General features: G+C 40.3%; 1 protein-coding gene and 1 long non-coding RNA gene across 3 annotated transcripts in view; one reads left to right on the top strand and one right to left on the bottom strand.

Moving 5' to 3' along the window:
* LOC125315580 overlaps window positions 1-20782 on the top strand; it is a 36330-nt gene that overhangs the window by 2597 nt on the left and 12951 nt on the right. Inside the window, exon 2 of one of the 2 annotated variants that reach the window (XR_007198755.1) lies at window positions 12479-12629. This is a non-coding gene — a long non-coding RNA (uncharacterized LOC125315580). Of the gene's footprint in view, window positions 1-12442; window positions 12630-20782 lie in introns of those variants that run through there. The other variant, XR_007198754.1, reaches the window with a different exon arrangement.
* LOC115754348 (NADPH-dependent aldo-keto reductase, chloroplastic-like) lies at window positions 169-3955 on the bottom strand. The gene is made up of 7 exons (XM_030693345.2): window positions 3629-3955; window positions 3081-3131; window positions 2016-2092; window positions 1754-1841; window positions 1351-1626; window positions 661-909; window positions 169-489 (listed from the first exon to the last, which is right to left on the bottom strand). The coding sequence occupies exons 1-7, from the start codon at window positions 3746-3748 to the stop codon at window positions 403-405; spliced, it is 948 nt and encodes a 315-aa protein (XP_030549205.1). The 5' UTR covers window positions 3749-3955; the 3' UTR covers window positions 169-402.

Raw genomic sequence — 20782 nt, 5'->3', positions numbered from 1 at the left:
TAGGGTGGTGTCGACTAATGAACCGGTTGTTGGGAAAACCCAATCGTTGTTGCACGTTGAAAACATGTGGAGTTCTAACGTAATCGTGATCTCATGGTTTCGTGCGAATCGTCCTCCAGTTTGAACCTGTTAAGGCTCAAATCCATCTCCATACCGTTGAACCACCACTTTCGAATACGACTCCATCATAGTATTATCAGACGAGAATACACGCAAACAATTGCGCCTTTCACGCATCTTCAACCGCAGTTGCGCTGATCGATGAGCTAAAAGGCTAATAATACGTTCGAATTTATGTTTCGCCGGATTCATAGGCCTAAGCAGCTAACACGAAAGTAAACGGAAGGTAAGTTATTGACAAGAACAGCGGCTCTCATGCTTCAGATGGTTGCTCATGTCCATTCAAAGCTCGCCGTCCCAAAGTTCTTCGACCGTCTTATATGCACCCAGAGTCTCATGCACAAAGCCAGTGCCCTTGATTAGTTTCGTCTGCAGGAACACCCAAAAAAAAGATCCGTCAGTCCAGGGATTTGTAAATTATTTGCTCACTCCCTAGAAAGTTAATAGTTTCGCTATATTTTCACTCGTGCTTGTTGGATTGTGTAGTGCATTGAAAGAGACCGCTAGTGGACGAGGAAACAGCAGACAGAAATTACTTGCCTGAGGTATTTCGGAAAACTTGCAGAGCAAGTCATCGGGTATGGACCAGTCGAAGACATCGAGGTTTTCCTTGATTCTTGATTCGTTTGTGCTCTTGGGAAGCACACTGTGGCCCATTTGGAGTCCCCAACGAAGTGCCACCCTCGCCGGAGTCTTGCCCAGTTTCTCTGCTATGGTAGTGATAACTGGATTCTTGAGGATATCACTCTTGATAGATCCCGTGCCCGGGGAACCTAATGGCGAATAACCCTGTAGGACAGTAAAAGCATTTCGATTCAAATTAAGTAACTGACTAGCAGTAAATTACAGGAGAAAGCATGTGCAGAGATCCAAAGGGTTTGATCATTTGTACTAACTGGTAAGGAAGCAGATACAACCGTGACGCATGAACAAAGAAGATGAAAATGGACATGAGTAATATGAGAGGGGAATGCTCCATCTCAACGTCAAGCTAGTCATGTTGACACCTTTAAAATTGTTAAGAACCACATTTGCCAAGAAACTCATGAAAAAAGGGAGTTCCCAAGGAAAAAGTTCTACCTAAAATTTGAAGTTCCAAGAGAATTATGCAGATTGATAAGAATACTGCATGATAATAGAGGAAAAGCATTTCTCTGTCTAGCACTTTCAATAGTCGATGCGTTGAAGCCCACGTGCATCGTTATTTAGATATCTTAACAAGTTACTTACTGATAAATGTACACCCCTGGATTTGCAAAACTCGTGCAGCTTCCCTTGCTGCCAATACGGGTGGCATTCCACTTGGTTGACAGCAGGAGGGACTCCCGCGATGTCCAGCAAATCGCCGAGCTTCTTTGAGGAGAAGTTGCTCACTCCAATGGCTCGAGCCTTGCCAGAATGGTATAGTGCCTCCATCGCTTTCCACGTACTGGGTATGTCCGGCTGGGTAAGGTTTTCAGGCTTGAAGCCGACCGAGCCCTTCCTCATGCTCACAGGCCAGTGAATCTTCAAACAGTAAACCACATTAAGTCATGTTTTTATGTACATCCTAATGGCACACAGAAAAGAAGATAGAACAGGAAAAGCATTCTGTCATTAAGTAAGCCAGAAAAGTTCATCATTGAAACTGTACCAGGTAAAGATCCAGGTACTCGAGCTGCAAGTTCTCCAAGGTTCTGTCTAATGCCTTGGGAACATCTTCTGGTGCGTGATCGGCACACCTGCAGCAAATTGTTCACCAAATGAGACAAAAAGGAGTGCATGAGTGATTAGGTGATCCGGAGATGAATCACCTTGTTTTCTGGTAGCACGGTCCTTGGAATAACATCACTGACTCAAAACTCGAAAAAACTGATCAACCCACTTTCGAAGCATAAGGAAGAACGAAAACATACCATAGCTTGGAAGTGATCCACAAATCCTCACGCTTCACCACACCGTCGCTGAACAATTTCTGGAGAGCAGTACCAACCTGTTGAAAATTGGAAGACCTAATTAGCAAAGGCAGAGCAGTATTGACCATCCTGCAAAATAACCACATCTTGATTGTGCCGTCGCAAGTGAAATGTATGTTAGCAATAGAAAGGAAAACGAATAATTGATGTCCTACCATGAAACTACAAGAAAGCAAATGTTGACTTCTTCCCAGTGGGAAAATCAAGTTCCAGATCAACTGAAAGTGACATTTTGAAACAGGGTAATATCAACCTACTGGTAGAGATTGTAGTTCTCCTGACTTCTAAAAATAAACAACATTCAATGCATTTGGGCACATCTAGTTTTGTTTCTGTGGATTGGAATGACTAAAAGCAGATATCCTTATTGGAGTATAAGCCTCAGGTTCAACTGAGAGCTAGATTGCAGTTTTTACAAAAGCTTTTAAGCGTTTAAAAATGAGTAAAGCACATAGTTTACTGGAGACCATTTCAGATTAGAGATACTCTTATCCCCTAACCACCAAAGTGAAAGGGAAAAAAAGAACTTAAGAACTCAAAAAATCATAATAATCTGCCTCTCTACCTGTCCATATTCATAAGTTAATAGCTCAACTGTTCACTATTGAGCAATGAACGACCTACTAATCAACAAAAGCTTTTCTCTCTTTTAAATGATGAAGATACTAAAGTCGCAAAACAGGACAAGGACATATTGTTTTCCGGCGGGGCAACTTTCAAAATGTCCATACAATTCATACACAACACAAAGGCAAATGCAATGTCAAGCATGCAATGCAAAAGTGTGCACTCCATGTCTCACCCACATGAACTTGTACACGATAGGCATTTCAATGGCATCAGATATAACAACTCTTTCACCAAAAATTCTTGTTCTTTGGCACATTAGCAGGAGGACAAGATGAGATTGCCAGGAGAATGACTTCAGGGAAAAATTCACATCCTAATCAATGGCACATCATTTATCGAGATGCGAGAAAATGGCAACTTAGAACAGAATATTACCTCCTTCTCGTTGTTATAAGCTTGAGCACAATCAATATGCCTGTACCCAACCTGCATGCAGAGAACTACAATAAACATCCTCCTAAATTATGACAAAACAGACATTTTTGCACCTTAACACAGTATCAAATAAATTGAACCGAACGAAGAAAAACCAAGAACCAAAAGAGGCCACCAAATTGCGAAAACCAAAGTAACCCATGACGCCTAATCACAGCGGGACCCAACGATCAACACAAACCGGGCTCCATTTCCTTGTCTCCAAGCAAAGAAGGTCAACAAAATGACAGAAAGTTTATCACTTTTCACTCTAGCGTTGCAACCCATTTGTCAATCTCGGAAAATCTCGGGTTTCTGATTCGACGTGAAACCACCTTGCATAAAATACTTTGCACACCACAATGCGTGAAAATGCGAGGCAAAAAGAAGAAGAAAACTTCAATCGACTCTTAACTGGTTCACGCACCCACTAAATTGACCCAGCAATTTATCGAGAAAAATCAGGAAAACAAAAGAAGAGAGAAGCAAAAGAACAGGAAAGAGAGAACCTTGATGGCGGTGGTGACGGCGTCGGCGACGACGCCGGGATCGGACTGCCAGGTGCCCAACCCGACGGAGGGGATCTTGGCCCCGGTGTTGAGCTCGAAGAAACGAATCGCCTTCGCCATTTTTCTGGAAAACACGAGCTTCGGACTCACTCAGTCCCGCTCAGGGTTTGTGGGGGAATGACAGTAATAATACGAGACTAGGAAGAATTTCGAATGGCATCGAACCAGGGGAATAATTTATAGTAATGGGCCGGCCATAAAAGGCCAAATTCAAGAAACATACGACACTCCCCGGTCGGATCGCCGAATCTTTCTTTGACTTGCGGGAATCAAAAGGCGACAACTTTATGGCGCATGAGCATGCGTCACACTGACGCTTACGCTACCACGGTACTACCCACGACGATCACGGGATCTCTAGAGCTCGTTTTGCGTTGGACCATTTCTACATTAGGGAAGTGGTTTTTCTCTCTTCTTTTTTTCACGTTTTTCACCCGTGTTATTTTTAGGACTCGAGGTAATATAAACTCGATCCGAATCGCGACAAATCATATTTTTCTGTATCCGAGTCGTTACGTCCCAAGTAGATACCCTCGACTTGACGTTCGAGGTCTCATTTGGTAGACGACAAATTGATAGTAGACGCGAAGTAGGAGGAGTAATTGATTTGAGAAGTGATATAGTAAACTGAATGTAGATATTAAACAAATGAATGATATTCGACATTCAATAGTAGTTTGCTGGATCAACCGTGTGACGGTTCTACGATTAAGCCTCAGAATACTTTGCTTTTGTCATAGACTACCATGAATTAGCATAAATAATAAGAAACGAGAATGGTAATTGATCTTCGAAAAGTCATGTTTTGGTAACTTCTTGGGGGTAAAATGCAATCTATTTGTGGTTGAATTATCATCATCATATATCAGAGATATAGACAAAATTAAAAGTAAAAAAAAAAGGGCGCCTACCTTAGGATGTTTCCTTCTTATAAAATTGGAAATTCAGTAATGGTCCAGTTGATATCTGATTTTTCATCAGTCTTTTTTCTAGAAAATTAATTAAAAATAATAAAAAAATCACAAAAAAAAAAAAAATCAGTTTTGAAAACTTTAGCCAAGCCTTAGGAACCAATTTTGACTAAAAGATATTTTTCTGAATTTTTTTCATAGTTGCGGACATTTCTTTTAATTAGAAAATACCCCAAAAACATAAAAAAAAAAAACATTTGCGACCAGAAAAATAGTCATTAGTCTTGTTCTAATTCCAATTGCTTTTTGGTCATTTGAAATCTCAAAAATTCGATTCAAGTCATAGTTTCTTTAAATCATGAGATTTCATGACTTTATCGAGCAAAAAAATTGATTCTTTTTCCAATCATTTTTTTTATTTTTATTTTTTAATTTTCCTGCATCGGTAACAACATTTGATCTATAGAACTTCAAAGTACATTCTAGTCGAATTGGTTTCACGAAAACGGATCAAATTGGCCTTGAATCGGGGTGTTCTTTGAGCCGGATCCGCCTGACCCGATCCGGCCGACAAGCAAAAACAGCGCATGCCCTTCTCCTCTTTCGGCCGGCGACCAAACCAAACCCCCAGAATTGCCCAAAACGTGCTTTACCATCCTCCTCAACTGCTGCTTTAGGTCTAGCCGCTCCCTGGAACTTGGCAGAAGGATGGCAGTGGGAGGGCCAAGTATCGAAGAGAGAGAGCTGGGTCTTCTGGGCTTTGAGGGAGGGAGCTCACGAGGAGCATTCAAGCGAGAGAGTCCAGAGAGAGGGATGGACCAAAAACCGAAGGTTAGAAAAAGGAGAGCTGAGAGGAACGATAGAAAAAGGTTCAGAGTTCACCAGAGTTGGGAGGAGGCTCACTTAAAAAGAGAGAGAGAGAGAGAGAGTTTGAGTGAGAATACGAGAGCCCGACCGAGCTGCCTCACGGTGGTCGCCGTCATCACAGCCCGAGGAGGCGACCTCGTGGTAAGCGGCGATGGCGACGATAGCTAGTCCAACAGCGGCAACACAGCTCAAGTCGTGGCCCAGTGGAAGCTCAGGCATGCGACGGGTGAGGAGGCCGTAGGAGACCAAGCTGTTAAAAAAGAAAAAAAAACCTGAAAGGAGCTTGGTCTGGACAGAACCTTGTGCAACGGACAGATCTGGACGGTAGAGCGGCCGCAAGGCGATCTGAACCTGTAGCAGCATGCGGGGCCGAACCAGCGGTGGCGCGACGACGGCTGAAAGGCTTCGCGCACGTCTCCACCGTCTCCGTTCGTCGACTACCACCCAACCACCTGCCTCCTCAAAGGTACGAAACGGAGCGAGCTCAAGAGAGAGCCCGAATGGTCGTCGCTGTGGTCACCTCCGTGCCAGACCAGACCAGAATCACTCGGCCGAGCCTGACACGAACCTCGCGGATCGATTGCCGTCAACAGATGGCGGCGTGCGGTTAAAGGTGAGGCAGGAGCATCGGGCCTAGTCGATCGATTCTCAAGCTCAACTCCCAGCTTGTCAATTGATCCGAATCAATCCGTATTTCTCCTCGAAAATATCAACTTTGAGAACAACTTGATTCAATGGAACCTAGCTGAAGATGCCAGTTCCACAAGAGTTGTCAATACTAAAGGCTATTTTGGGCTAGGTCATTCACACTCTATGTCTATTCAAGCCAAAGCAGGTTCTGGTCATGATACGGTGGGCATCCGACTCATCAGACTAACCCTTGAGTTCCAACATAGCTCCATCGACAGGCGCAGTGACGTCTATGTTCATTCAGGCAAAAGCAGATTACGGTTACAACTTGATACGATGGATTGTTGGTACAAGTGTTAATGGATGAAGACCAGAGGAGTGTTGATCCTTGCATTGGTGTTTATGTTCTACTTACACCAAGAAAGCTGCTGATTTCAATGGGGATCAACAATATACCTAAAAGAAGCTGTTCCAAGTCATTTCCTTGATTATCTGGTGATGTTTCAACAAGATAGTTACTGATTCTTCCTTGCTGATTATGTGTTGGTTCACCAAATTCGTAGCCGATTTCGAAGCTAATCATCAACAAATCAATGGGAGGCTATTTTGAACCATGTCCTTGATCATTTGACGATATTCCAAGATGATTATTTACTGGACCAGACATATGGATGAATTTTGGAGGAGAACAACAGAGTTGAAGAGTCAAGGGTTCAAGCCTTTATGTCATAATTGCATTCTTAATTTCCTAGATATTTATGGTCTTAATTGTGTTAATGGCCTGGAGGCTGCTCAAGATGATTCCTCTCATCATTTGATGACCTTTTATGGTGTCTTTTGGGTTGTCCTAGATTGTTAACACGAATTTGGAGTGTCTTTGCATGAATCAATGCGTCTGGTTAAGTGCATTTAGTTGTTGAGCCTTTTAATTTACAACTTTTTATGAGACTTTCGTGTGGAGTTGTTTTTAAGAGTCTTAACTAGGTGAATTTCTAAGAGTCTGTCGGTTTCGGGAATCCTAAGAGTCCTTTTTGTTATGTTTAGTTTTATCCCTATAAATAGAGGTGTAATCTCCATTGTAAGACATGACTTTTATGGATGAGAATATTATAGATTTGCCTCTGTTTTTTAGCACATCTTGGAAAGTGGATATTCCTATTTCGGTTTCTTTATCCTCGGAGAGCGGATTATTCTGTGGTGGTGAGCCAAGAAATTTTTTATCCTTGGCTGGTGGTTCGTCCTTTACGCCTTGGTGGTGAGTTTCTCTATCTCGAAGTCCTATATCCTTGGCCGGTGGTTCTCCTTTTAAGCCTTGGTAATGAACTTCGTTGATCCCGATCTTTTTCTTTGACTGGTGGCACGTCCTTTACGCCTTGAACATATCATATTCTACCTGCATTTAGCATACATCCATCCATAATCATCCCCACACACTCTGATTTATCGACACTTCCTATAACAATCACTCAAAACACACTCGTCCGCCCTTGCAACCGCATCAAAAGGCCAATCGGGTAAGCCCTCAAATCTCCTTGATGCTCGATGTGTTGGTCAATCGCGTTACATATAAGTGAAAATGACAAAATAAAATTAGTCCACTGGAAAAGTCAAATCTGGTCGGAGTCGTGGCTGGTGACGGTCGCGAGTGACCGGCGGTGAGGTGGGCGGTGGTCGTCGGCTTTGGCAGTGGGTCGTCGACGGTTGGTGGTGGTAGTCCGGCGAGGCTTTGAGTTTGGTGAAGTTTCAGTGAGGGCATCATCGCAGAAAAAAACACCCCCCATGAAGACGACGATGTAGAATAGAAATACTAAAAAAAAGTACGATAAAAAATGAGATTGGGCCTGATGGGTAACTAGGGTTTCGCTTGATGCATGTCCAAGTTGGGCCAATTGTCGTGGGCCCCTTCGTCAACGTGCCTGGGCGAATGGGCTGGAAAGTGGGTTGGAGATTTGGGATGATTGGGCTTTAAGTCTAGTCTATTCAAGTTCAGGCTCAATTGGGACTTTGGGTTTGGGTTGGTTTATAGGAAGTTGGGCCTTTGGTCTCATTAGTGTCTTTGAGTTCGGATTGGGCTCAAGCTTTGAGCCCAGTCCGGACAAGGGGTCCCGTCCGGGGGCCTGGGTTCTGTCCTATCTGGGTCACGCTCATAGGCCCGGCCTAAGTCCTTTTTATTATTTATTATAAAAAAATAAAAAAATCGAAAATTTTGGAAAAATTATAAAAAATTTCCAGAAGATCACAAAATTAGGAAATGGCTAGATTGACCTTATTTTCCTGGTTTTGACCCTTAATATCCCCGAAAATGACGATTTTACTCCTTTAGATGAATTGTCCCAAAACTGCTCCAAACTTAATCGCTCAATTCTTTAAGCTTCTAGGGCTTTACTAGGGACGTTTGATGCGATTTATCCCCGTACATTGACTCATTGATTGCACACATAATATGCATTTATTGTGATTGATAGGATAAATTCACACCTGCACGAACATGTTAGAAAAACAATCAATTCCGATATCGAAAGGGCGTTGATGGAACACCGACGTAATCGGGTCCCCGGACCCTTAATCTCTAGTTGTGTAGGATTGAATGGCATCTCCCGACCGCTTGATGAGGTTTTCGATCTACCTTTCCTAAAGATCGGTGCCGACTCCTTTTGCATGTACACATACACATGCCATATGATCATACAAAGATCAAATTCGATATATTTTGCCGTGATTTGGTATGGGCTTGGGATGGCCCGTGCGAAGCCCATTATGAAAGCTTAGCTATCCATTGGCCTGATTTTCCAGATCGGGTTGCAATAGGTCCAATTTAAGATTACCATTTAAATTGGTTAATTCCTGTTTACTTCCTCTCATTCACATCCCTTCTCATGTTAATAAGAACTAGTAAGAGAGCACTTCTAATTTCATGGTGGGTTATATTACCTATTCCCCTCTTTTGAAGTGCTGTTTAGGATCCATTTGTTTTGCGAAAAACGAATGATTCAGAATTTTTTTTTTTTAAAATGACCACTTGTATTGCTTAAAATAGTTAGCCAATGAAAAATATTTTCATTATCGAAGTTTATTTATATCTAAATATTTTCGTAGACGATGAACATATCTTCATTCATTGATTTTTTTATATAAGTGATCGTTTTTGGCAAAAATTTCTCAAATTATTCATTTTTTGCGAGACAAACAGAGCTTTAATTTTTTTAGTATTTTCTCGACAAATTATTAGGGGAATGGGTATGTATAAAATTGCATGTGGACCATTGAATATGGTGCGTCTCACCTGTACTTTGGCGGGTTTTACAAGGATGTCCACGGGAAGAGTAACAACAAATTTCACCATAGATTAAAAAAAAAATGAATTTCCCTATGCATTAAGTGATACAATGGTGATTACAATTAGGGATGTCAAAAATGCCCGAGCCAGCCCGGCCTGGAGCAAAAATTTGGAGTATTCTCGGGCCGGGTCTTGGTACTGTTTCGCATGAGGCTTGGCCCAAAAGGAAAAACGAAGCCCCGAAACTTACAAACCTACCTATTCTTCCACATATCTCTCTCTCCTCTTAACGTCTCTCTCTCACTCACTCGTGCGAATCCCCCTTCACCTCATGGATTCCACCCGAGCAAACCCACGACGTCGCACCTCCTCTTGGCTGCTTGAGCTCCCTCACGACGGTGACGACGACTCCTCCTTAGCATCCCTCCTAGCTCAAGCTCGCTAGTCGCCCCTCCTTTGAGCTCCCGGCTGTGCGATTCCAAGCGGAAACGGGAAGACAACGACTTATTCGTCAACAATTCTGCTTCGTTTGCGCTGCGCATCGAGTCCGAGGCAAGTGATTCCTCTAACTCTCTAGCTTGCTTGCCAATTCGTTGTTGAAGTGAGAGCGACGCGATGCTTTTGAAAATGGGTCTTTGAAAGTGGATTTCGTCTTGCATGAGCTAGGAATTGAGTTAGACTACACAATCCATTGCTTGACAAATAACCCATAAGAAAATTTTGATTTGGGGCCTTGTATTAGTCCTCCCGATCCTTTTCCATAACCATCGAGGAATCTAGTAGGATGTAGAGGCTGAGATTCTACTTTGCTGTTCAATCTCCTCCCCGATTTTGATGTGCTCGCTCCGACTATAGACTCCCCTGACTTGGTGTTGGTCCACCCGATGTGTGCTGCAATGAAATGAGCCAATTTTACATTTTTGTTTTATATGAATCACCTTTTGGAGTTGCCCTTGAGTAGCATATACTATTAAAGAATATAGAAGTATGAATCACTCTTATTGTAAGATTGCAACTTATAAGATCAAACTGGTATTTCTTAATTTAGTGCAACAACTGTAGAAGAAATCTTTTTGGCGCTTTTCACCTTTAACTAAATTCCTTTTGAAATTTGTTTGTGAATTGAGAGCTTTTAGTAATTACTGTTGAATGTTCAATTTGTTAGATGGCTGAAACAAGTGCTTCGAGCACCACAAAAAAAAAAAAGAGGAGATCTTCGGTAGTGTGGGAACACTTCAAACAGATTCTTGATAAAGAAAAGGCTGAATGTTTGTATTGTGGGACCGAGATAGGTTGTGCTAGTAATCGTGGTACCAATTCGATGTATCGTCATTTGTCAAGATGTAAGGAATACCCATATGCAAATGTCGATAAGAGGCAAAGAAATGCCCTGAGTCAATTTGGTGAGGTTGTTAGTTCATCTGGACCTTGAAAATTTGACCAAGATATTAGTCGAATGGATCTAGCAACTATGTTTATTATTGATGAGTGCCCATTCAAATTCGTAGAAAATGAGGGATTTCAAATATTTTTGCATAGACTCCAGCCAAAGTTTGTAATCTCGATACGTAACACATTGAGGCATGACTATTAGGAGTTGTACTCAGAACAAAAAAGTAAATTGAGGAAATATTTTTCCGATACATCTCTAAGAGTCTGTCTTACAACCGACACATGGACGTCATGTCAGAATTTGAGTTATATGTGTCTCACTGCTCATTTCATTGATGCCGATTGGAAGTTGCAAAAGAAAATATTAAACTTCTGTCAAATCTCGGGTCATTTTGCCAAGATTATAGGAAACTTAATTGAGAAATGCTTGATAGAGTGAGGAATTCGAAATGCATTTTCTATCACTGTGGACAATATGAGCTCAAATGACTTAGGGATTCAACATTTAAGAAACAAACTTAATTCTTGGAACTCTCTAGTCTTAAGAGGTGAGTTACTTCACATGAGGTGTTGTGCACATGTACTGAGTTTGATTGTGAGAGATGGGTTGAAAGATGTGAATGATTCCATCATTAGAATACGTTCAACTGTGCGTTATGTGAGGTCTTCTCCTGGGAGATTGAGATGGTTTAAGGATTGTATTGAGTCCGAGAATATTGAGTCCAAGAGTCTTGTATGTTTGGACGTGGAGACTCGTTAGAACTCAACATACATGATGTTGGAAGTTGCTCTAAAGTTTCAAACAACTTTTACCTCATTGGCATTTCGAGATCACAAATTTGCTCAAGAGCTTTCCAAGACGAAAGGGTTGCCTACTGGTGATGATTGGAAGTATGTCCGTAACTTTCTTCCTCTCCCGAAGTTGTTCTATGATACAACTTTAAAAGTGTTAGGTTCTTGTTATGTCACTAGTAATGATATGGGGAAGAATGTGTATGGGATCCATGGAATCATTGATAAGAATTGTCAGAATGAGGACACGAGTTTGCGGGAAATGGCTAAGAGAATGAAGATCAAGTTCGATAAGTATTTTGGCAATGTGAATAACATCAATCTTACCTTGTTCATTGCTTGCACACTTGACTTGCGACATAAGTGGGGATATGTGAAGTGGATGATCAATGATGTGTATGAAAGCAATGATGCGGAAACTTTACGAAATAGAGTATTCACATCTCTGATGTCATTGTTTGAGCAATACCGCACCGGTGTATGCCCACAAAGCATCTTGAGGCAAAAGAGCACAAGAATGGTAAGCACATCAAAGCCTCCTATAGTTGATGCTGATTTTATGACTGCAAAGTATTTAGCCAAACCAGACAAGAATATTTGGAAGAAAAATCTGAATTGGACCTATATTTGGAGGAAAGATGCGAGCGTTATAGCACTACCTTTGATATCTTAAGTTGGTGGAAAGGAAATTCCTCGAGATATCCTATCCTCTCTTCCATTACTCGAGATATCTTGGCCGTGCCCGTTTCGATTGTAGCATCAGAGGCTGCATTTAGTACGGGAGGTCATGTGCTTGATGTGTTTCGTAACTCCTTGACCCCAATCATGGTTGAAGCTCTTATATGTGCTCAAGATTGGTTACGAAGTGCACTACTTTCTTGTTCGGTTGAGGAGGACTTAGAAGAACTCACAAAGTTTGAGCCAGGTAAAAAAATATAGTTATCGAATATTTATACCTTTCTATATTTCAATGGATACCTTAGTTCTCATTTTCATCATAAATTTAATGCAAAGTTGCCAACTACGACCGTTGAGCCAAACTTGACATCGATGTCTCTTGGTGATTGACGAAGTTGGAGGTTGGTACATATAATTTCTGTGAAGCTTTTGTTATCATTTTCATCATAAATTTAATGTACATATACTTTGCAGCGAGTTGCGGTGAAGGAGGAGGAGGAAGTGATGGGCTCTTCAAATATCTTTGCTCATATCTGTGGCTTAAATTCCTTCAAATGCAACTACCCAATCCAATCATGGATCGGACCAACCTCAAGATACTGATTGTGCCCGCAATAAGCAATTTTGGAGGACCCTGGTTCGGGGAAGGACATGAGTGAGGTCTTGGTAGGAAGATGTTAGCTTCGACTAGGATACGCAAGAGTTCAATGAGAAACCTAGTTTGTTCCACTTTTTTCCCCCTTTCTACCTTTGATATTGTAAATGACAATTTCGAAAGAGAAAATCCATGTTATTTGTGCATGGAATCCCATGATACGGTGTCTGTCTTAGACTGTCCATTCAAGGATGATGAAGACATTGCTTCACCCTTTGATTGGAGCCTAGTTCAGCTAGATGCAAATGTATGACCTTAACAACCTATTTGAATTCTAGTCTGGCTTCATGTTCTTGGGTGATTTATCTTCTTATAACCAGAGTTTGTTCGTCTATGCAGAGTGGGGTAGAGAAGATCTTGCCGGTGCAAAATAACATGGTGGGCGACTTGGTTTTCGGTTGGGCTCTCATGGGGTTGCTACTCTAGAGTTATATATGATCTCCAATCTGATGAATTAGTCCTATTTACTTCTGTCTTCATACTATGTTTTTTTCACTTTCTTTGATGGGACTCTACTACATGTATTTTGAGCTCTTTTTGTTGTATTATTACACATTTGAGTTGGATTTGGCGTGGCCCTTCACATTCTCGCTTGTGGCCGGTGAGACTACAACTGTCCTTGCAGCTCAGCTGGCCAAGAGCAAGGCGGCCCTCGATCCAACTACATGAATAACAAAAAATTAGAGGAGTAAATCTTGGACATGTAGTTCAACTAAGTCTGAATACTTTGCAATGGAACAAATCATTGCTCAAATCACTTAATAAGAAGTTTCGGGCGTCCACATAGGATTTCCGTCTAGATAAATCGGCAATGACATTTAAGTGACCGATTTTCAAATTTATGGCACTTAAGTGAGTGAAGGAAAAAAGTTATGGCACTCAAGTGAATGCCGTACACAAGTTATGACACTCCCAATATACTTATCCCCTTCTTTTTATTAGGTGTATGTAAATTATTATGCTGATATATTGATGTTGAACTTCTTAATGACAGGCTCTTTTTTTCTCGCTCTACAGGTGTTTGTTGTTTTTCCTCTTTGGGTTTCAAGTTTGAAGCAATGTCCCGATCACCGCACGACACCCCTAGAGCCATGGCTTATTCTTGTACGCTTACCCGACAATGCCAATTAAGCAGAGACCCGAGGGAATAGCAAGCCACACAAAACCCAATTTCATTTCTAATTTGGCCCAACTTTAAAAACCTAATTGAAATACAGAAATATCTCAACTAATTATTCGTGTATGACTATTGTAGCATTGAGAATTCATATTATTGCTACCTATATGACTTACTATTTTGCAATTTTTCTAAACCGCGTAATATGAATTGTCTCCATTTATTTATTTATTTATTTTGGTTTTTGCCTTTTCTTTTTTTCATCCGGAACAAAATCGGTGTTCTTTTAGGGGGAAAAAAAATAATTTATTTGGTCGATAGGTAACTAAACATTGTGTTAATCAGATGAATGTTTCTCTTTTCTCATACGAGGAAACTATTATTTAGAAGATGACCGAAGCACAAGCAAGAGTGAAAAGATTCCATTTACTAGTTCTTACACGCATTTCGTTTAATTATAACTTTAATATTTGTCATCACGTTATGGTATGTGTATTTTAGCTTCTCAACTTTCATTTTGTTCAATAAATCTAATAGTCCAATTTCTCTTTATTTTTCATGCATCATTGCAGGATGTTTTAGAAGATACTTTCAACAAATTATTAAAAACATGACAAAGTTCGGTGCATAAAAAATTATAATTACCTATTATTATCATGCAAATGCGAAAGAATATGCTTCCTAAACCATTATTATATAAAATACTATCTTTGTAAACAAATATTTTTTGTCAATTCTGAATGCATCATAACTGTCATAGAATCATCAATGAAAAGAAAATTATCAACTACAATAATAACAAGTTGCATATGAAATTTAACAAAAGATATTGTTTGTTACCTAAATCAGACATTAAAAGTTTTTTTTGAAATATTTTTTCATTCACTTAAAATACGCACGCGCGCGCGCATATGTTCCAATGTTTAGTGGGAGAATCTGCAAATAACTTGTTGACATGATTGATTATTGTTCTCCATTCACAATTTCATCATCAATAGATACATTTAAGCAATTTAGATCCTCTTCAATATTATTTTTTCCATAGTGACTACACTACAAAAAACAATACAATGAAAGATGAGTAAATTGTGTACAGTGCATTTATCAACCAAGATATTCAATATTTAAGTAAATATGTAGTGAAAATTGAAGTTGTAGAATTCACGATCATGAAGATTATCTAGTGAAATAAGGCGGGAAAAGTATACTAGAAGTGCCATAACTTGTGTACGGCGTTCACTTGAGTGCCATAATTTTCAAAACGTTCACTTAAGTGCCATAACTTTTAAAAATCATTCACTTGAGTGCTACAGTAACTTTTCCGACGTGCCACGTCGGCTTTCCGGCGTGCCACGTCGCCTTTCCGGCATCTACATTAATTTTTTCGGCGTGCTACAGTAACTTTTCCGGCGTCTACAGTAACTTTTCCAGCCGCCACATCGGCTTTTTCGGCTGCCATGTCAACATGGCACTCAAGTGAATGATTTTTAAAAGTTATGGCACTTAAGTGAACGTTTTGAAAGTTATGGCACTCAAGTGAACGCCGTGCAAAAGTTATGGCACTTCTAGTGTGCTTTTCCCGAAATAAGGCTAATAATTGTTGGAATAAGTTTAGAAGAAGACAAACATGAAGGAAATGTTAAAATGTAACGGGCTAAAGTGAAAAAAAAGTTGCCTAAAAGGGCCGCGGGTGTTTTTTTCCTTCTAATAAAATTGAAACAAAAGGAAAAGAAGAAAAATGTAAGAAATAATCTTAAATCAAGAGTGGCCGAGATGTTTATGCCACAACGCATAAGACTGTTCTTTAGGTAGAGGTCTTTTGAAAACAACATTTTCAACCATACAAATGACATACATATCATTGAGAGTTGAACATAATATATATAATCCATTGGATATATAGCAACACCCAACCTTATTGAATCAAAGAACATAGAAATGCTATTGTTCTTTACTTCAAAAAATAGCTACACAATTTCAGACATGATATAGAAACTAAGTCCCATCTTAAGGAAAGTACATAAAATGTATTTCTTAATGTCAAATTAAAACTATAATCTAGAATTAAAATGACATCTTCTACAAACTCAACATCGACTTTATTATTGTTTTCTATAATGAGCTTTGATTTACCTTGACTTAGCATCCTCCGGTTTATGAATCATTACATGGGGAACGTAACATAATTAATTGTATCGCTATCCAGCCATCACGAATTCGATGGGGCTTCTGATAAGTTGCATTCACAAACCAAAGCCAAAGAATCATTACCTATATGCTCACACTTTGTGACATCCTCAAATTTGACCCTATTCAAGCTGTAATGAAGTGACAATTTTAATCGATGCACTATAGTTGCGATCGATCGATCTTGACCATGGATTAGAATTTGAATATGGGTATCGAATCTTCGAGAATCTTATGACTAAACTATTGGACATCGCCTCATTGAGTTACGTATTTATCGGTTTTCTTAAGACTCTCGGTTTAAGGATCGACAAGCCGAGATTTGGAGCATATGAAGGAGCGGGTCGGACGAGGACAAATTGGGCATCAAGCCCCGGTAAGTTTCGGCCATCTATGCCCAATGGCAAGCTAAGTGGGGTTCTTGAAGCCTATTAAGCTTTCTAAAGCCAAAACTCTATTCTTTTGAGCCCAATTTCAATTTATACGAATTGGTACAAACTACTAGCTCTGATATGTGTAAGGTATTTCATACTATACTTTGTGAAATTACCAAAATACCCTTACCTTGTGAAATGACCAAATTGCCCTTCTTGCATTATTAGCAAAAGACAAGAAGCTTTAATTGGTGGAAGACTTTTGTGGCATGATATTGATGAGGGGAAATTCATCTTCATCATTTTGCAAGAACCCATCTTGTCATCTCTCTCTCCCCCTTTGTTTTTTTCATTCGGCCACCAATTCCTCTTCCTTTTATTGTTCACGACCAGCCCCAAAAACCAGCTCATCTTAGCCCCTTTTGGCTGGCTTTTGCTGGCCAAAACATCCTCAAGTGCCACCGTGAGCTCCGGTTACCGTACATGCTTCGTTTGAGTTGTTTCCGTGTTGAATCGAGCCTCGTGGAGCCAAAAACAGCCCCCGTGGTTCTGTTTGCTGCTGGTCGACTGTCCGAGGTGATTCCGGGTTGTTGTCGGACCAAGTTCAGTGTAGCCCTTGTCGCCGTCGAAGAGCCGGTGTTCTCGATTTTCCAATCGGGTGAGTTATCGCTCTAATCCCTTGATTAGTATGTTAAACTTGATTAGGATGAGTTTAGATTAGTCTAAATATACTTAGTACTAATATAATTGACCATGGTTGGGTTAGTTAATCATAGTTGGGTTAGTTGACCATGATTGAGTTAGTTAACCTTGGTTAGGTTAATTAACCGTAGTTACTTTTGTTAACCATGGTCGATAAGCTATCGTGATAAGTGGACTTGATAAGTTATCGAAAATGTGATAAGCGATTACCTATTTTATGATAAGCTATCACATATTTTAATGATACGCTATCGCCTATTTTATAATAAGCTATCGATATTTTACAATAAGCTATTGTTATTTTATGATAAGCTATCGCTATTTTTATGACAAGCTATCAAATTATTTGAGAATTATTATTCTCTAATTAAGTAAATTAATTTTTGGTAGTTAGACGTTATATTTATTAATGTGCTCCTGTGTAATATCTACTATTAAACTATGAAGTCGCTAATGGGAATAGCCATACAAATTGGCTTTTGTAATAAATTGATTGGCAATGTACAAGGATGGTGATTGAATTGCATGTGCGTGGTCACGTGTAATTTGTTTACTAAGTATGTGGTCACGTGCAATTTATTTGCTAAGTATTTGGTCAAGTATTTGGTCACGTGCAATTTATTTGCTAAGTATTTGGTCACGTATAATTTATTTACCACATATTTGATCACATGTAATTTATTTATTGCATACACGACATGAGAGTTGCGTTAATATGAGAATACCCAAATAAGTCGGAAGACCCCCGTAGGAAGACGGGAGTGCCCTCGATCGACCGTGATTGATCGAAAGAATAAATACCCGAATGAGTTGGAAGACCCTCGTAGAAAGACGGGCGTGCCCTCGATCGGCCGTGATTGATCGAATGGATAAATCCCCGGTATAGCTAGAAGACCATCGTAGAAAAACGGGTGTGCCCTTGATCGGCCGTAATTGATCGAATGAACATATGCTAGCAAAACTGAAAAACCTTCGTGTGAGAACGGACGTGCCATAAGTGGCTGTAATGATGAGAGTATGTTTGAGCGTATTGTGCACGAGAAAGTGGCACATATTCTGATCATGCATTTATTTATTGTAATATATTGCTTGCAATGAGTTGTAACATGCAAGGCGCGTGCCAAGGCAAGTAAGGTTACCTATGATTGTGTGGTAGCATACTCGTATATATACCGTGTTGTATTGCAGATTCTAAAAGCATCCGAGCTGAGTTGACCTCCTAATCAAAGCTTAGGCCGTTAACTTGCTGAGATTTTATATCTCACCCGTTGTCGTTAACCATCTTTTAGGCATTTAGCTTGGGAGAGCAATCTGGCTTTGAGAAGGACGTGAATCTCTTTTGGAGTAGCTGAAAGTAGTGTTAACCTAACCCCGATCTAGTACTTCTGAGGGTTGTAGGAAGTAGCCCCGAAGTGGGGCTTATATGTGTAAATGTACTTTCTAAGGTTAACTAGTAACTATTAATAAAATAGACTTTTGCTGATACGGAGTGTTGGGATGTTCTATTGTCTATCCTTATTGTTTTGTTTGTGCAGGGAAGTAGATTGCTTTCGTTTGCGCTTAATTAAAAGATAAAATTTTAAATGGGTCGGTGATGCATCTTGGGACGTCACAACTTAATGACCGAGAAGGGATGTTGACGTGCCCGATGGGTGGGGGGCGTGCCATCCCCGTTTAAGTGGTATCAGAGCAAGGTCAGCCTGAACCATTTGGTTATATGCCCATAAGTGATAAGGTGCGCTGGATTTTGGGATAGTTAGTAGGATTAAAACCCGTGCTTGTGATTATTGAGTGACCTTTGGGTCACTGTTCTTGAGTTCTCTTGGCGTATCGACTTTGGTTAAGCAGAATTCCATATGGTTTCTACAAGTTGAGCAACCGTATTACGATAGTGCCTAGAGAAAGGGCAACGCTGGAGGATCCTAGAGTGGACAAGATTTTGTAGGCGTTGGAAGCCTTAGGAGATATAGTAGGGCAGTAAGTGAGAAACCAAGCTGCATTTCGCCAAACTATCGAAGTATGCGCTAAAGATGATTGAGAACCCCGTGGATAAGGCAAGGAGATTTCGGGATGGACTGAAACCCAAGATTTAGGATCGGGTAGTACCACTGAATCTCAAGAATTATAGGCTTGAGCTTTGTTGTATTCTAATGATTTTAGTATCGACTTTAATTGATGATCTTGAGTGGTGATATGATTGAGATTTGCAAGGAAGCGAACGAGAACTAGGAAGCTTTAAGCGTAGATTGAGTTGGTAAATGTGCTTGAGGTTTAATAACTTACTTATGGACGAAAGGCCGGTCAGATTATATGATTGTGATTTTGGATTGTCAACGATCAAATTTGATGATATAATATAGTGATTGACAAGTAGATTGGATGAGAAGTTCGAAAGGTGAAGAGCTAGATTTGAATCGTTGGAGTTTGTTGGTTAGCATGTTTGCAATGATTGTGATGATTAATAATTTTGGATTATAGGTTTGAATTTGTATGGTACTTTGATGGTTTAAGTTATTGATTATTAGTGACGGTTCTGATTTAAAAAAAAAAGGGTTGTTCACGAGAAAGTTAACGACGAACGTTTGGACCAAAGGCCAGTGTGATTGAATGCATATGAAATTTGTCCGGACAATGATCAGACATGAAGTTATAAATCCATCTTAGGTAATTAAGCTTTGATCTAATGATCACTTGGTAGTTTAGCATGCTAAGTTAATATCGGGATTGATGTGAACGCAAGTGATACATGACGAGTAGTGAGGACGATCATGCATTGGACGTGTCTATTACATTAAAATGAAAATTGAGAAACGTGCATGCATGAACATATCATTCTTTTGTCCGACTTAATAAATTGTCATTCGATATGGGACGAGATGGACATGACACCTATAAACCGTAAGACATGGTATGGGATGTGTCGAGTGGGACTCAACTTTGTAGATGTGTCTCTTAGGAAGGTCTTGTAACGACCCGGTCTGATGAGGACGGGAAGTGACACCGGAGCGAAATGGCTCGATCAAGGAGCAGCTTCTAGCAGGCTTCTAAGATGGTGATGGAGGCAGGAATGAACCGAGTCATGCGTTGAAAAAAGTGAGTCTAGGTATTGGGCTAAATCCGACATTTATTGAAAGCTACATTACATTAAAGTTGGTTCTCAAAATGAAAAATATTTTTCGAACATGCATAACATTGCATCTCTAAGATCGGAGTGGTGAATGAGAGAACGATGAGTGGATTGAAGTACCATGGACAAGGATGTGGAAAAACCTGGATTGCCTGGTAGGAAGTTAGTGAAAGTCTGTTGTGATATCTCCGAGGTTATTGCCGGAGAAGATCCCATCTGTGCGAGGGATGTATTGTCTGTATGTGCCTGCAGTGATATATGCTGCAGAGGTCTAGATTACATTACGGATTGCCCGGAGGTTGATTCCCCGATAGCCGAGGATTGCGTCAGACTTATTTGAAATTGTGTTTTGTGCGAGAACCGTAACCAACGGAACCACAAGCAG

This window comes from Rhodamnia argentea, chromosome 6 (genome assembly GCF_020921035.1).
Source record: "Rhodamnia argentea isolate NSW1041297 chromosome 6, ASM2092103v1, whole genome shotgun sequence".
NCBI lineage: Eukaryota > Viridiplantae > Streptophyta > Magnoliopsida > Myrtales > Myrtaceae > Rhodamnia > Rhodamnia argentea.
This window is presented reverse-complemented; position numbering and strand designations above follow the sequence as displayed.